The following is a 17,185-nucleotide window of genomic DNA, read 5'->3' as shown; positions in this document are numbered from 1 at the left end:
TGTGCTTTTCTGTGCTAAATGTGTTCTGGATTTCTAATTACCATATATACATATGGTTGTCATACTGTCAAATCACAATCTTCATGTAGGCAGCAACTTTACTTTAGGTATCTCATCTAGGCTGAAAGAAATATACTTACTAATTTTTTTTTCTCTTCTCAAATTTCTAGGTATTTTGAATTAATAACGACGTTTTCACACAAGCTGGGCCAGAGCTACAGAATAAAAATCAAATATGTTAAGCATGGGGAAATAAAAAGCATAAAATAATTCTTGCCCTCAAAGAACTTATAATTAGATTGCTTTACTTTGTTTAGAATTTAAATTAGAAGTAATTCTATTTGTACTACCTTTTTAAAAATTGTCCTTTTTACTTTCCTTGGTTTTAGAGTCCGTTGTCATGGATAAAAGGCTTGAAGTGGGGGGAGTATGTAGGTTCTCCAAGTGCTCCAGTACCTGTGGTCTGTTTCAGCCAACCCCACGGAGAAAGATTTGGTTCTCTCCAGGCTCTGCCCACCAGAGCAATCTGTGGTTTATCCCGAAATTTCTGTCTTCTAATGACATACAGCAAAGAACAAGGTAAAATAGAAGCTAATGAAAAATCATTCCAGGTATATCTTCCAAGAGATTTGAAAGTTTCCAACTCATCTGTGCTGCTATTTTGTTTTATTTCTACAGTTTTCTAAGTCCTTGGTGAAAAACCCTGCTCAAATTTGTGGTTAATTAGTGCAAGGTAGAAATTAAAACATACTACATGAGAAAAAATGGGAACTAAAGGCAGTGCCATTTGAATGAGAGAAGGAATCTGAAAGAGATAAGAATAAATGGTTAAACTCACAGGATGAAACATTGATTCGATAGAAATTTATACTTTACCTTGAGGTTCTTCAACCCTAGAATAGATGGGTGTATTTGGCCAACGAAACTAGTACCTCAGAAGATATAGTCATGGGATTAAAACAAACAAACCAAACAAAACAAGGGAGCCAAGATTGTCCTGAAAATAGGTTTTAACAGTATATATGCCCAAAAAGCAATCCTTTTATGACTTCTCATGGACTGACTCATTGAAAGCAACATGTAGAAAATGTGCTGTACAGTAGAGGCCCACTTCATATTTCTAAATGTCAACTAGATACTGGAAAACTAGGCGCATAGGCACCATTAGTGTAACGTCACTTCCTGCCAGCACTGAGCTCCTAGGGGTCCGTAAAGCCTTCCACCGACACTGCAGTGCAAGGATGCCAGTCCCCATGCCAAACAACAGTCACTTAAATAAATTAAGTGTGCTAGCTGGGCACTTCTTTCAGCCTCACTCTTGTTTCTATAATGAAATGGATGATCATTTTTATAGTTATCGAGAATACAGGTGGATGCATACCATTTCATCTAAGTTTAGCAAGTTAGTATATAAGGTCAACTCTGTTTAATCAAAATTATTGTGACGTCAGTGGTCTTTTTTCTCACTCATATGTTGCCATTAGTTGTGAGATGTGTCACAAGTAATTTATTACAAATAATACTTAAGTACCTGCAAATGATTTGCCTTTAAAAAAGTACCCCCTGTCTTCCCGGCTTAGTTTCCTTATTAGCTTTGCATTGGTGGGGTACATTTCTCACAATTGATGAACTAATATTGATACATTATTGATACTCTATTAGCTAGAGTCCACAATTTAAATTAACATTAATGCAAACTAACATTGTGTTATAAGGCTCTGTGGGTTTTGACAAATGTGTAAGGTCTTGTGTTCACCGTTCCAGCATCACACAGGATCATTTCTCTGCCTAAAATCCCCGTGCTTCACCTGCTCCTCCCCCACTCCCTGAGCCCCTGGCAAATTGAAGCTTACCTTTATTAAGCAGAGGAGAAAAGACTAGTGTTATCACTTAACATTATAAATGAATATAATTCTCGACTTATTTGTGCTATTACAGTCACAGGCCCTTAGTGTGCCCTTAATAGCTATGTTCATTCACATTACACTTTATTTCCTTGCCAAATATATTTGGTGTTTCTCAAAATCTAGGTATGTCCAGAAAAGTAGTATAATATAATTATCCTGGCTGTGGAGTGGAGAGGCACACTGCCTGAATTTACATCTCAGCTCTGCTACTTAATAGCTGTGTGACCTTAGAAATGTTTTTAAACTTTCCAAATCCTGGCTTTTAATCTGTAAAGTGGGGATAACAAAAGGATTTATCTTCCAGGGAAATTTACTGTAAGAATAAAATGAAATAATGTGTGGAAAATGCTTTGCACAGTGCCTGGCTCATTCCAAGTGTCTGCTAAGTGTCCACTGGACTTTAAACTCCCCAGGGCCAGGGACACTGTACACTGCGGGTACAATGGCAGTGTTGAACTGCCATGCATCCAGTGTGTGGCAGTCCACATGATAGGCATTCTGTAGAGGTGGTGAATGAACGGGAATGTGGCATGTTGGTGTAAGTTATGTCATGTATTAACAGCTGGAAAGGGTTGAGTACTATTGTTATATAAAATAGTTATGAAATTTTGCTTAATTATATGTGCATGAGACAATGTAGCAACTAAACTTGGATGGTTTTAATTATCTTAAGCCCAATATAGGCCAATAACTTGAAAACTGTCTGTGCCTCAGAATTAATTGCCTGAAGTGCTTTTTTCAAAATATATTTGTTTGAGTCTCACTTGAGATACACTGCATCAGAATCTCTGGGGCTTTGGTCCAAGCTTACACATGTTAAAAAAGCAATTTTCATGCAAACTTCTGTTTAGATTTACTGTTATAATTGATAAAGGAACATTTATTTTTCTGTTTAAAAAAAAAAAAGACGGCATGTCCTGTATTGCTGGAATGAAAAATCGGGAGCTGTTATTATAATATACCTGGTCATTGAGTACCTGCATCATGCAAGGCATTATGGTAGATTTTGAGAAGTCCCAAGATTCAAAATATGTCGTTCCTTTTCCTGGGAGCTTATATTTATAAGAGCTTATAGTTAGTGAGTATATCCCAATTGCTTTTTAAATAAATTGATGTCAACATTTGGTGTTTTTATACTCAACGAAACAAAAAGAAATCTGTGAATTACATTTTCAACATGTATTGATTCACTCAACAGGTATTTATTTGTTATACTCATCTATGTGCTAGGTATTCTGCCAGGTACCGGAATAAAAAAAGCACTATCTCTCCTTAAGGAACTTAAAGAATTCTAAGTCCCAAAAGTAGTATGATGTATAGTATGCTGCATTTAGCTACATTCCACATGCCAGCAAGGCACAGATTATGAATAATACTAATAAAGGATGTCATAATGTCCACATCATATGCCAAAAGAACATGTAACAAAGAGAAAGAGGGAAAAGAAAAGAAACTTCTTTGAATTAAGGTCTACCTTGCAAAGGATAAATAAATCCTTGCAGTTGACAGGATTAAATTATCCCTTCTCAGGATAGGTGTTATTTCCACTCTAGCAGTGTTCTCTATTCAGCAGAAGGTATCTAGGAAGTTGTTTAAACAGTATCTAGTTTGTATTTATTTTTGAAAGGAAAGGTGTCTAGAACATCAGTAGAGTAATTTTGACTATCATTCTTTGATAAGGATTTAACAGACGTTATTCTATTACTGATAAGTCAGTGAAATAAAGCACAACCCAAACACCCTGAGTGAAAAAGAATGCAGTTCCACCCATAGAATACTATTAACATTAAAGGAATAAAACTAACATAAATTATGGATATGAAGATGGTTTTGCGCTGGAATATTATGTTCTGCTATATAAACTGTGGCCTTTAACCTGCCATTTTTATGGCTATCACATAACTACTGAGCATTGAAAATCTAATACTTTTATTTCTCCTTCTCCACGAGGTGTGAGAAGCATGAACAGTACTGATATTCAGTGGTCAGCCATCCTGAGCTGGGGATATGCTGATAACATTTTAAGGTTGAAGAGTAAACAGAGCGAGCCTCCAATAAACTTTATACAAAGTTCACAACAGTATCAGGTAAACTTTTTTATGAAATACTTTATAATAGTCAAATATAATGCTTTAAAAAGGATCACACTGATTGCAGCTAATTTTTAATATCCTGCAGTTAGTCTGGTCCAAGAAGTTGATGATTCTGGATACATGACTCTGTTTACAGTAGTTACAAACTTCCTAATCAGTTTCAGTTTGCTAAAGCCGCCAAAGTGCAGTATACCAGAAATGGGTCGGCTTTTACAAAGGGGGTTTATTAACTTACAATTTTACAATTCTAAGACTGTGAAAATGTCCAAATAAGGTATCAACCAGAGGGTATCTTCTCTGAAGAAAGACCTATGGCATCCAGGGTTCCTCTGACACGTGAGAAGGCACATGGCTGGTATCAGTTGATCCTTCTCTCCCAGGTTTCATTGCCTTCAGGTTCTGCTTCCAGTGGCTTTCTCTCTAAGCATCTATGGGTGCTCTCTTAGCAACTCACAGCATTTCTCTCTCTTCGAGCTCTCTTGGTTTTTCCATCTTTTATTCTCTCTTAAAGGACTCCAGTAAAAGATTAAAAACCACCCTGAATGGGCGGGGTCACGTCTCAATTGAAACAACCTAATCAAAATGTTCCAACCACAATAGGTCTTCCTTCACAGAGATGCATTAAAAGAACACAGCATTTTCTGGGGTATATAACAGCTTCAAACCAGCACACTCCACCCTGTAGACCCTCAAAAGACATGTTCTTCCCATATGCAAAATACATTCATTCCATCTCAATATCACAAAAGCTTAAATCACTGCAGTAACAATAAATAAGTACAAAATCTTATCAAAATTACTTACAGGCATGGTCTGTCCTAAGGCAAAATTCTCCTCCAGCTGTGAACCTGTGAAACTTAGAACAAGTTATCTGCTCCAGTATACAAAGAAGGGACAGTCATAGGATAAACGTTCCTACTTCCATAGGGAGAAATAGGAAGGAAAACAGGGGTCACGGGTCTTAAACAGTTCGAAAAACCTGCAGGGCATACTTCATTAGATTTCCAGATCTGGAAGTCACCCATAGAATGGCTGAGAGAGCAGCAGTCCCACCCTTTTCCAAACACTGGAAAGGGCTCCAACACCTCTTAGCCTCTCTCCAAACTCTGGAATGAGAGCTCCAACATCTCCTAGCCTTGGAGCAACCACCAGGTTCTCGACCTCACCTTCCACAAAAGCATCTGGGTGGCACGTGGACTTGTGGCCATCTCTGGGTCACAGGATCAATCCCTTCAGAACAGTGGGTTGGTGGCCAGGCTCTCCCCAATTCCCAGGGAATGTTCTCCACACTTTCTAAAGCCTGGGGCAACAACACTCTTCCTGAACAACCCTCCCTTCAGTTCCCTAGGCATCTGACAGCCCTGGTGTGACAACAGACTCTGGGACAAACTCACCCTCTCCACATGCATGGGTGAGTGCACTCTCCTGGCCCAAGGTTTCTTTACTCCAGACTTCAGTTTCCATGGTTCTGCCTTTGAAGCCATTTTCCCTTCAATCTGTCCCTTTTCTGTCCTTTTTAGTCCAGACTGGCAATAGTTCTGTTTATACAGATCCTGCAACAAACTTTTTGGTTTAGCATGCAGCCACAAGGGTCCCAGCCTTCAGACAATAGGACTTTCCACAAATCCTTTCTGCGTAACTCTGTCTCCAAGCCTGGCTTGCACTGAAATGGCTGACTGGTTAAATCCTCACATGGGGCTCTATTCTCTGGGTACTTGCTTTCTGGAAACTTGGAATTTTCCAAATCCTCAATCTCTGGTTTCTTTGTACCCAAGAGTGCAGTTCTCAGCTTATCCCTTTCCTCTTGCATTTTACTGTAAGCTGCAAGGAGAAGCCAGGCTGCACTTTCCGTATTTAATTTGGAAATCTTTTCAGCTAAATATCTCAGTTCGTCTCTTTCAAATCTTGCCTTCCATCTGATATCAGGACTCAGTTTTGCCAAATTCTCTGCCACTTTAAAACAAGGATCACTTTTTCTCCAGTTTGCAATGACATGTATCATTTCTGTATAAAACCTCATCGGAAGTATCTTTATTGTCTATATTTCTACCAACAGTCTCTTCAAAACAATCTAGGACTTTTCTATGAAGCATCTCTCACTTCTTACAGAATCTTCCCCTTATCCATTTATAAAGCCATTCCAGCATTTTGGTATTTGCAAATCACGGCACTCCACACTTCTGATCTAAACTACCACTGTTCTTATTCTGCCTTCAAAATTTGCTTTCCACCCATTGTTTCAAGAGTATCATTATCATAATCTCTTGCTCAGGTTCACCTTAGGGCCTAATGTTTGAAGAAAATAATGGCCCAGTGTTTGAAACAACATCAGCATTGTTTTCTCTTCTCTGTTTACTTACCTTTTGTCACTATGCCATTTTCCATAACCATTGTACCATCTTTTCCTATATGGACCAGATCTTCAGGTATCCTGATGTAGTGGAAAGCACATTGGGTCTGAAGTCCTAGATCTGGATTAATTCCTGACTTTGTTATTTACTGTGTAGCCTTGGGCAACTAGCTTAACCTTTTCAAACCTGAGTTTCTTTCCTCATCTTTAAAACTAGGACAATGGTACTCACAGTATTCTCTCACAGGACCATTGTAAAAATGTTTCCAATGTTTGTGAAAGTGCTTTTTAAACTATAAAGCACCATATAAATGTATTTATGCCACAACTTTTACAGGTTCTATGTTGTATGCAAAACCTTTCTTTGACTGTATTTCCATGGGAAGATCTTTTTAACATTTTTTGATCTCCATTACCTGCATAGCTTCTCCTGCCTATTCATGTGTCCTAAAATGTATTCCCATTTCCTGAACCCTTTAGAAATGGAGGAAACTAATTTTGGTGGTATCTTTGGCAGTGGAAAAAAAAAAGAGAGCAATGATCTATTTGCTTAATCTTCAGTATTCCTGTTTTTTTTAAACTATTTTACCAGCAAATTACAGACATGAGAATAAAGGATAAAGAGATAGTGAAATATGATCTTACTAGGAATTTTAATAAGAGTATAAATATTGCAAAATTATTTGTATCATGTAAAGTTTGGCACACAACTATCATAAAAGATGAAAATATACTGTCATAAATCCTTTTAGCAAAATCTGGGTGGGCCAGATTCTTACAGCAAAATATTGCATGATAAAGTACTTCCTATCAAATAGCTAATGAATGCCACATTTCAATTTTGTCCTTAGAAGCATATTGTAAAAAAAAAAAAAAAAAAAAAAAAGAAGCATATTGTTCACTCATTAGTTTTTTTGTTTGTTTGTTTGTTTGTTTTTGTTTTTTGGCTTTTTAAAAGTGGATTTATTAGGTTACAAATTTACAGTTCTAAGGCCATAAAAGTGTCCAAACTAAGGCATCAACAAGATGATACCTTCACTGAAGAAAGGCCGATGGTGTCCAGAACCCTTCTGTCAGCTGGGGAGGCACGTGGGTGGCGTCTGCTGGTCCTTTGCTCCTGGCTTCTTGTTTCAAAATGGCTTTCTCCAGAATGTCTCTGGGCTTCTGTCTCTCTTAGCTTCTCTCTCTCAGCTCCTGTGCATCCTTGCTTGTTCTCCAAGGGCATTTCTCTATAAGTATCTGGGGTCCTCTCTCAGCTTCTCCAGGGCAAACTCTGGGCTTCATCTCTTAGCTTAGTATCTACAAATGTCTTCTGTCTGCATCTCCAAGCATCTAGGTATGTGTCACCCCCTGAGCTCTCTTAAGGGTAGTAAACTATTCAAGACCCACCTTGAATGGGCAGGGTCACATCTCCATGAAAATAATCTAATCAAAAGGTCTCACCCACAATTGGGTGGGTCATATCTCCATGAAAACAACTTAATCAAAAGATCCCACCCCTAATGAGTCTGCATCCACAAGATTGGATTAAAAGAACATGGCTTTTGAGGGGTACATAATAGATTCATACCAGTACACTGGGCCACTCGACCAGATTTTCTCAGCGTTTAATATCTGTAGTCTCTTGCCTCCCAAAGTGTGTGGCTCCTTATGTAAAGTGGTTCTCCCCCTTCCTAAAGCTCCAAGCTCCATATCCTAAGGGGTCCCACCAGCCACACAGGCACTGTTGCATCCTCTCTAAGAGCAAAGAGGTTCTCCTTGCTGCCACCAGTTTGCATAACAGCAACGGAGACATTCGGAGAAAATTACTTCCCAGTGATCGCTGTTCTGGAAGCCTCCAACAGAAAAATCAATACATAAGGTGAACTCTCGTAAAAGGATAGCATAAACAAAACTACACCTTTTAGGGTCCAAGCCTGTTTGCTAGGCCGGTGGGTCTATGTGCCGGGCAGAGGCGACCAGAGCCCTTCACCCACTGCAGACACAGGGGCTGCCTGCCCCGATGGGGTCTATCTCCGTCCTCCTCCTCGGTGCCCAGCCCTCCCTGGAGCACCGTCTCCAGGGCAGTGCTCCCTCAGAACAGGAAGCCCTGCTGAGCAACAGCCCCTGGGGGTTGACGGAAGACACAGCGGAATGCAGAGTAAATGTTCTGTATTGTTGCCTTGTAACTTCTTTCCAGCAAGGAAAATGTGATTCTGGTAAACCCGTGCTTGTTTTCTTTTTTTTTTTTTTTTTTAAATCTTCATTTTATTGAGATATATTCATATACCACGCAGTCATACAAAACAAATCGTACTTTCGGTTGTTTACAGTACCATTACATAGTTGTACATTCATCACCTAAATCAATCCCTGACACCTTCATTAGCACACACACAAGAATAACAAGAATAATAATTAGAGTGAAAAAGAGCAATTGAAGTGAAAAAGAACACTGGGTACCTTTGTCTGTTTGTTTCCTTCCCCTATTTTTCTACTCATCCATCCATAAACTAGACAAAGTGGAGTTTGGTCCTTACGGCTTTCCCAATCCCATTGTCACCCCTCATAAGCTACATTTTTATACAACTGTCTTCGAGATACATGGGTTCTGGGTTGTAGTTTGATAGTTTCAGGTATCCACCACCAGCTACCCCAATTCTTTAGAACCTAAAAAGGGTTGTCTAAAGTGTGCGTAAGAGTGCCCACCAGAATGACCTCTCGGCTCCTTTTGGAATCTCTCTGCCACTGAAGCTTATTTCATTTCCTTTCACATCCCCCTTTTGGTCAAGAAGATGTTCTCTGTCCCACGATGCCAGGTCTACATTCCATCCCGGGAGTCATATTCCACGTTGCCAGGGAGATTCACTCCCCTGGGTGTCTGATCCCACGTAGGGGGGAGGGCAGTGATTTCACCTTTCAAGTTGGTTTAGCCAGAGAGAGAGGGCCACATCTGAGCAACAAAGAGGCATTCGGGAGGAGGCTCTTAGGCACAACCATAGGGAGGCCTAGCCTCTCCTTTGCAGCAACCGTCTTCCCAAGGGTAGAACCTATGGTAGAGGGCTCAACCCATCAAACCACCAGTCCCCTATGCCTGTGGTCATGTTAGCAACCATCGAGGTGGGGTAGGCCAATACCCCTGCATTCTCCACAGGCTCCTCAAGGGGGCACTACATCGTTTTTTCCTTGTTTTTCTTTTTTTTTTTTTAACTTTCCCTTCTTTTTTAAATCAACTGTATGAAAAAAAAGTTAAAAAGAAAACAAACATACAATAAAAGAACATTTCAAAGAGACCATAACAAGGGAGTAAGAAAAAGACAACTAACCTAAGATAACTGCTTAACTTCCAACATGTTCCTACTTTACCCCAAGAAAGTTACCTAATATAGCAACCTTTCTGTGAACTTGTTCCTACTATATCCATCAGAAATTAACAGACCATAGTCATTCCTGGGCATCCCCAGAACGTTAAATAGCTTATTTATTCTTCTTGGATTATTGTTCCCCCTTCCTTAATTGCTCTCTATTGCTAGTTCCCCTACATTCTACATTATAAACCATTTGTTTTACATTTTTCAAAGTTCACATTAGTGGTAGCATATAATATTTCTCGTTTTGTGCCTGGCTTATTTCGCTCAGCATTATGTCTTCAAGGTTCATCCATGTTGTCATATGTTTCACGAGATCGTTCCTTCTTACTGCCGCGTAGTATTCCATCGTGTGTATATACCACATTTTATTTATCCACTCATCTGTTGAAGGACATTTGGGTTGTTTCCATCTCTTGGCAATTGTGAATAATGCTGCTATGAACATTGGCGTGCAGATATCTGTTCGTGTCACTGCTTTCCGATCTTCCGGATATATACCAAGAAGTGCAATCGCTGGATCGAATGGTAACTCTATATCTAGTTTTCTAAGGAACTGCCAGACTGACTTCCAGAGTGGCTGAACCATTATACAGTCCCACCAACAATGAATAAGAGTTCCAATTTCTCCACATCCCCTCCAGCATTTGTAGTTTCCTGTTTGTTTAATGGCAGCCATTCTAATTGGTGTGAGATGGTATCTCATTGTGGTCTTAATTTGCATCTCTCTAATAGCTAGTGAAGCTGAACATTTTTTCATGTGTTTCTTGGCCATTTGTATTTCCTCTTCAGAGAACTGTCTTTTCATATCTTTTGCCCATTTTATAATTGGGCTGTCTGTACTATTGTCATTGAGTTGTAGGATTTCTTTATATATGCAAGATATCAGTCTTTTGTCAGATACATGGTTTCCAAAATTTTTTTCCCATTGAGTTGGCTGCCTCTTTACCTTTTTGAGAAATTCCTTTGAGGTGCAGAAACTTCTAAGCTTGAGGAGTTCCCATTTATCTGTTTTCTCTTTTGTTGCTTGTGCTTTGGGTGTAAAGTCTAGGAAGTGGCCGCCTAATACAAGGTCTTGAAGATGTTTTCCTACATTATCTTCTAGGAGTTTTATGGTACTTTCTTTTATATTGACATCTTTGGTCCATTTTGAGTTAATTTTTGTGTAAGGGGTGAGGTAGGGGTCCTCTTTCATTCTTTTGGATATGGATATCCAACTCTCCCAGCCCCATTTGTTGAAAAGACCATTATGGCTCAGTTCAGTGACTTTGGGGGCCTTATCAAAGATCAGTCGGCCATAGATCTCAGGGTCTATGTCTGAATTCTCAATTCGATTCCATTGATCTATATGTCTGTCTTTGTGCCAGTACCATGCTGTTTTGACAACTGTGGCTTTATAATAAGCTTCAAAGTCAGGCAGTGTAAGTCCTCCCACTTCGTTTTTCTTTTTTAGAGTGTCTTTAGCAATTCGAGGCATCTTCCCTTTCCAAATAAATTTGATAACTAGCTTTTCCAAGTCTGCAAAGTAGGTTGTTGGAATTTTGATTGGGATTGCATTGAATCTGTAGATGAGTTTGGGTAGAATTGACATCTTAATGACATTTAGCCTTCCTATCCATGAACATGGAATATTTTTCCATCTTTTAAGGTCCCCTTCTATTTCTTTTAGTAGAGTTATGTAGTTTTCTTTGTATAGGTCTTTTACATCTTTGGTTAAGTTTATTCCTAGGTACTTGATTTTTTTAGTTGCTATTGAAAATGGTATCTTTTTCTTGAGTGTCTCTTCAGATTGTTCATTTCTAGCATATAGAAACATTACTGACTTACGTGCATTAATCTTGTATCCCGCTACTTTGCTAAATTTGTTTATTAGCTCTAGTAGCTGTATCGTCGATTTCTCAGGGTTTTCTAGATATAAGATCATATCGTCTGCAAACAATGACAGTTTTACTTCTTCTTTTCCAATTCGGATGCCTTTTATTTCTTTGTCTTGCCGGATTGCCCTGGCTAGCACTTCCAGCACAATGTTGAATAACAGTGGTGACAGCGGGCATCCTTGTCTTGTTCCTGATCTTAGAGGGAAGGCTTTCAGTCTCTCACCATTGAGTACTATGCTGGCTGTGGGTTTTTCATATATGCTCTTTATCATGTTGAGGAAGTTTCCTTCAATTCCTACCTTTTGAAGTGTTTTTATCAAAAAGGGATGTTGGATTTTGTCAAATGCTTTTTCAGCATCTATTGAGATGATCATTTGATTTTTCCCTTTGGACTTGTTAATGTGTTGTAATACATTGATTGATTTTCTTATGTTGAACCATCCTTGCATGCCTGGAATGAACCCCACTTGGTCATGGTGTATGATTTTTTTAATGTGTCTTTGGATTCGAATTGCAAGTATTTTGTTGAGGATTTTTGCATCTATATTCATTAGGGAGATTGGCCGGTAGTTTTCCTTTTTTGTAGCATCTTTGCCTGGTTTTGGTATTAGATTGATGTTAGCCTCATAAAATGAGTTAGGTAGTGTTCCATTTTCTTCAATGTTTTGAAAGAGTTTGAGTAAGATTGGTGTCAGTTCTTTCTGGAAAGTTTGGTAGAATTCCCCTGTGAAGCCATCTGGCCCTGGGCATTTATTTGTGGGAAGATTTTTGATGACTGATTGGATCTCTTTGCTTGTGATGGGTTGGCTGAGGTCTTCTATTTCTTCTCTGGTCAGTCTAGGTTGTTCATATGTTTCCCGGAAATTGTCCATTTCTTCTACATTATCCAGTTTGTTGCCATACAGTTGTTCATAATATCCTCTTATAATTTTTTTAATTTCTTCAGGATCTGCAGTTATGTCACCTTTTTCATTCATTATTTTGTTTATATGGGTCTTCTCTCTTTTTTTGATTTTGTCAGTCTAGCTAGGGGCTTGTCAATCTTGTTGATCTTCTCAAAGAACCAACTTTTGGTGATATTTATCCTCTCTATTGTTTTTTTGTTCTCTATGTCATTTATTTCTGCTTTAATCCTTGTTATTTCTTTTCTTCTACTTGGTTTAGGATTGGTTTGCTGTTCATTTTCTAGCTTCTTCAGTTGATCCATTAGTTCTTTGATTTTGGCTCTTTCTTCCTTTTTAATATATACGTTTAGTGCTATAAATTTCCCCCTCAGCACTGCTTTTGCTGCATCCCATAGGTTTTGGTATGTTGTGTTCTCATTTCCATTCGTCTCTATATATTTAGCAATTTCTCTTGCTATTTCTTGTTTAACGCACTGATTGTTTAGGAGTGTGTTGTTTACCCTCCAGGTATTTGTGAATTTTCTAAGTCTCTGATGGTTATTGACTTCTAATTGTATTCCATTGTGGTCAGAGAATGTGCTTTGAATAATTTCAATCTTTTTAAATTTATTGAGGCTTGTTTTATGTCCCAGCATATGATCTATTCTGGAGAAAGTTCCATGAGCACTAGAAAAGTATGTGTATCCTGGTGATTTGGGATGTAATGTCCTGTATATGTCTGTTAAATCTAATTCATTTATCAGATTGTTTAGGTGTTCAGTTTCCTTGTTGGTCTTCTGTCTGGTTGATCTATCTATAGGAGAGAGTGATGTGTTGAAGTCTCCCACAATTATTGTGGAAACATCAATTGCTTCCTTTAGTTTTGCCAGTGTTTCTCTCATTTCTTCTTGTTGAATTGCCCCTTTTATTAGTATGCAGTGGCCTTCTTTGTCTGTCAAAACATCCCTGCATTTAAAGTCTATTTTATCTGAGATTAATATTGCTACACCTGCTTTCTTTTGGCTGTAGCTTGCATGAAATATTTTTTTCCATCCTTTCACTTTCAATTTCTTTGTGTCCCTGTGTCTAAGATGAGTCTCTTGTATGCAACATATTGATGGTTCATTTTTTTTGATCCATTCTGCGTATCTATATCTTTTAATTGGGGAGTTTAATCCATTTACGTTCAACATTATAACCGTGAAGGCATTTCTTGAATCAGCCATCTTATCCTTTGGTTTATGTTTGTTATATTTTTCCCCTCTCTCTATTAATATCCTTTATCATACCCATACCGAATCTCTTTAGTACTGAACCTTTCTCCAAGTCTCTCTGTCCTTTCTTTGTTTCTCTGTCTGTAGGGCTCCCTTTAGTATCTCCAGTAGGGCAGGTCTCTTGTTAGCAAATTCTCTCAGCATTTGTTTGTCTGTGAAAAATTTAAGCTCTCCCTCAAATTTGAAGGACAGCTTTGCTGGATAAAGTATTCTTGGCTGGAAATTTTTCTCACACAGAATTTTAAATATATCGTGCCACTGCCTTCTTGCCTCCATGGTGGCTGCTGAGTAGTCACTATTTAGTCTTATGCTGTTTCCTTTGTATGTGGTGAATTGCTTTTCTCTTGCTGCTTTCAGAACTTGCTCCTTCTCTTCTGTGTTTGACAGTGTGATCAGAATATGTCTCGGAGTGGGTTTATTTGGATTTATTCTATTTGGAGTTCGCTGAGCATTTATGATTTGTGTATTTATGTTGTTTAGAAGATTTGGGAAGTTTTCCCCAACAATTTCTTTGAATACTCTTCCTAGACCTTTACCGTTTTCTTCCCCTTCTGGAACACCAATGAGTCTTATATTCGGACGTTTCATATCATCTATCATATCCCTGAGATCCATTTCTATTTTTTCAATTTTTTTCCCCATTCTTTCTTTTATGCTTTCATTTTCCATTCTGTCATCTTCCAGGTCACTGATTCGTTGTTCAAGTTCCTCTAGTTTTGTACTATGAGTGTCCAGAATCTTTTTAATTTGGTCAACAGTTTCTTTAATTTCCATAAGAGCAATCATTTTCTTATTTAGTCTTGCAGTGTCTTCTTTATGCTCTTCTAGGGTCTTCTTGATCTCCTTTGTATCCCGTACTATGGTCTCATTGTTCATCTTTAGTTCTTTGAGTAGCTGCTCTAGGTGCTGTGTCTCTTCTGATCTTTTCATTTGGGTGCTTGGGCTTGGATTATCCATATCGTCTGGTTTTTTCATATGCTTTATAATTTTCTGTTGTTTTTGGCCTCGTGGCATTTGCTGAACTTGATAGGGTTCTTTTAGGGTTTGTAGACCAATTAAAGTCCTTATCTCTAATTTATCAGATCTACAGCTTCGTGGAGTACACTTTCTCTAACTAACCAGCAGGTGGCGTCCACGAGCCACCTGTTCTCCACAAGCCAGTTCTCCCCTGCTTAGCCTTTTTGGTGAGTGGGGGAGTGAGTCTTGTGGGGTCCAGTTGGTGTACCAAGCTTGCTTGTGTAGTTGGTGGTGCCTGCCCTGTATATGGGGCATGTTTCTGGGCAGTCAGGGAGTGGGGGTGGCTCTAACAATCAAATCTCCCTGGTGATCCTAGAGTTTTAAAGCTGCTGCAATAGTCTAATCTTTCAGTTCAGTCCTGCCACAGTTTGTCTCTGCCACTGACCCACAAGTCCTTGGTATTGGTGTATGGCTCCTGAGACTTGCAAGTGGGCCCTTCTTCCAGGCTGTGCACCCCAGGTCCTCTGTTGAGGGATGACTGTGCTATGTCACAGGTGAGTGCCGTCCCCCCAGGGCAGTTCTGGGCTGCTGGGCTGTGTAGGGAGGCTCCGAATCTGCTGAAATGATGGCTGAATGGGGCTTTGTTAATTCACACTGCTCCACCTTCCCAACTCTGGGACAATCAGCTGAGGTTGCAGGGAAGGCTAATGTCCACGCCCAGTTTTGTGGTGTGTGCCTGTTATTTTAAGCGCTTCCGTCACACTGGGTTGTCTGGGGCAGCTCTGGGCTATGGGGCTGGCGATGGGCAGGAGTGTCTCCTGTCCACCAGGATGATGGCTGTGAGCGGACACCCCCCTTTTCTTGGGAAGTTGTGGTGTTTAGTGAATTTTCTCAGCCACTGGATTATTGCCTTTTGTCTCAGAGCTCTCTTAGTTCTGCTCTTGTCTTGTCCTGCCCAAATTGCAAGTCTTTGAAGCTTTCTGTATTGGGCTCCTTAGAGTAATTGTTTTAGAAAAAGAAAAAAGGATTAAAAAAAGAGCCCTCCTCAGAGATCTAATGGGTTATTGAAATGCTAAAAGACAAAGCAATTAGGGCCAGTAAGGAAAGGTCCACAGGGCAGAGAGATCAGCTTTTCTTCGGGATTTGCATATGAGCCTGAGGGCCTGGGCTCTGCCCTTCCCCTTTCTATGTTCACCAGAACTCCAAAAATCCTCCGCTTTTATTTTGGAGTTTTTCGTGTTGTTTTTTTCTATGCCTGTCTCCTCTCTGCTGGGCTGGCTGCTCTCAGATTCTCTGGTGTCTGGTCTCAGTCTATCTATGGTTGGAGTTTGGATCAGTAGAATGAGTTTCTGATAACGGCTGCCACTGCAGTTCTCCCTTCTCCTTCCCGGAGCTGACAGCCCCTCCTTCCACGGGACTGAGCCTGGCAGGGAGGGGCGCGGGTCCCCTGGCCACAAAAACTTACAGATTTCGCTGATCTCAGCAGTTCCATGTTTTCATGAGTGTTGTATGAAGTATGCCCAAAGTCAGATTGCTTTGTGGTGTCCAGTCCACGCAGTTCCTTGCTTTCTACCTACTTTCCTGGAGGAGTAACCTAAAACATACAGCTTACCAGTCCGCCATGTTGCCCCCTCACCCCACTCATTAGTTTTTGAGTTTAAGAAAATTCACCTAGGATGTCATGAAAGTGGGATTTCACTTATAGGATCAGTTTCATCATCATCGTTGCAATCTAGAGTCCTGCTGTTACTTTTCATTCATCTTCTGATTGGTCTCAAAATTGTGAAACATCTTCCTCTGCCAGTTTTCTTCTCTTTGCTATTATTGGTAGAAAATTAAAATCTCTGAATTCTTAACTGCATTCAGTGAAAACTAAAAGCAGGCTCAGAGATGGTGTCTTCAGTTTTCTTTTACACTTTCTTGAAAGATGGTGAAATAATTCCTAGGATGATGAAATACCAAAATGTTTCAAGATATAAGAAAAATAAGATCATTAAAATCCTATAATGTAACTTAGGTGTATAAAAGGATTCAGTGGAGTTATATATGTATATAAAATAAGTACATTTGCTCTTTGCTGGAAGAACTCTAAGAATAAAAATTATGTAGTATCAATCTTTACAAATAATTGGAAATGTTCCAAAAAGAAACTCAAAACCTAAAATTGGATCCAGTGGACCCTGATGCTTGACCAAGAGTTAAGAGCAACCAGGGTCACAGAAAGTCATTTTTCTAAGGTAGCAGAGACTTGAACACATTTGAAGGTCCAGGGGAAGAAGCAAGTAAAAGACAATTTAAAACTATGAGAGAGGGAGAGAGGACAGGGTTCTTGGGAATAGGACAGAGCTGGCCTTGGAAACAAAGAGGCACTTCATCTAAATCTGGAGCAGACATTCTGCGTTGCAAAGAAAGGAAAAAGAAGCACTCAAAGGCTGATGGCCTCCCTCTTCCTAGTGAAGTGTGGGGGTATTACCAACTGGGGAGAGGTAAGCCGAG

The 17,185-nt window shown here is 39.5% G+C and overlaps 1 protein-coding gene across 4 annotated transcripts in view; it reads left to right on the top strand.

Moving 5' to 3' along the window:
* LYST (lysosomal trafficking regulator) overlaps positions 1-17,185 on the top strand; it is a 237,139-nt gene that overhangs the window by 201,587 nt on the left and 18,367 nt on the right. For all 4 annotated transcript variants that reach the window (XM_037821569.1, XM_037821587.1, XM_037821577.1 and 1 more), the window contains 2 exons: positions 390-579; positions 3,858-3,994. In XM_037821569.1, the coding sequence (XP_037677497.1) occupies positions 390-579; positions 3,858-3,994 (327 nt within the window). The remainder of the gene's footprint in view (positions 1-389; positions 580-3,857; positions 3,995-17,185) is intronic.

Source organism: Choloepus didactylus, chromosome 2 (assembly GCF_015220235.1).
Source record: "Choloepus didactylus isolate mChoDid1 chromosome 2, mChoDid1.pri, whole genome shotgun sequence".
NCBI classification, from domain to species: domain Eukaryota; kingdom Metazoa; phylum Chordata; class Mammalia; order Pilosa; family Megalonychidae; genus Choloepus; species Choloepus didactylus.
This window is presented reverse-complemented; position numbering and strand designations above follow the sequence as displayed.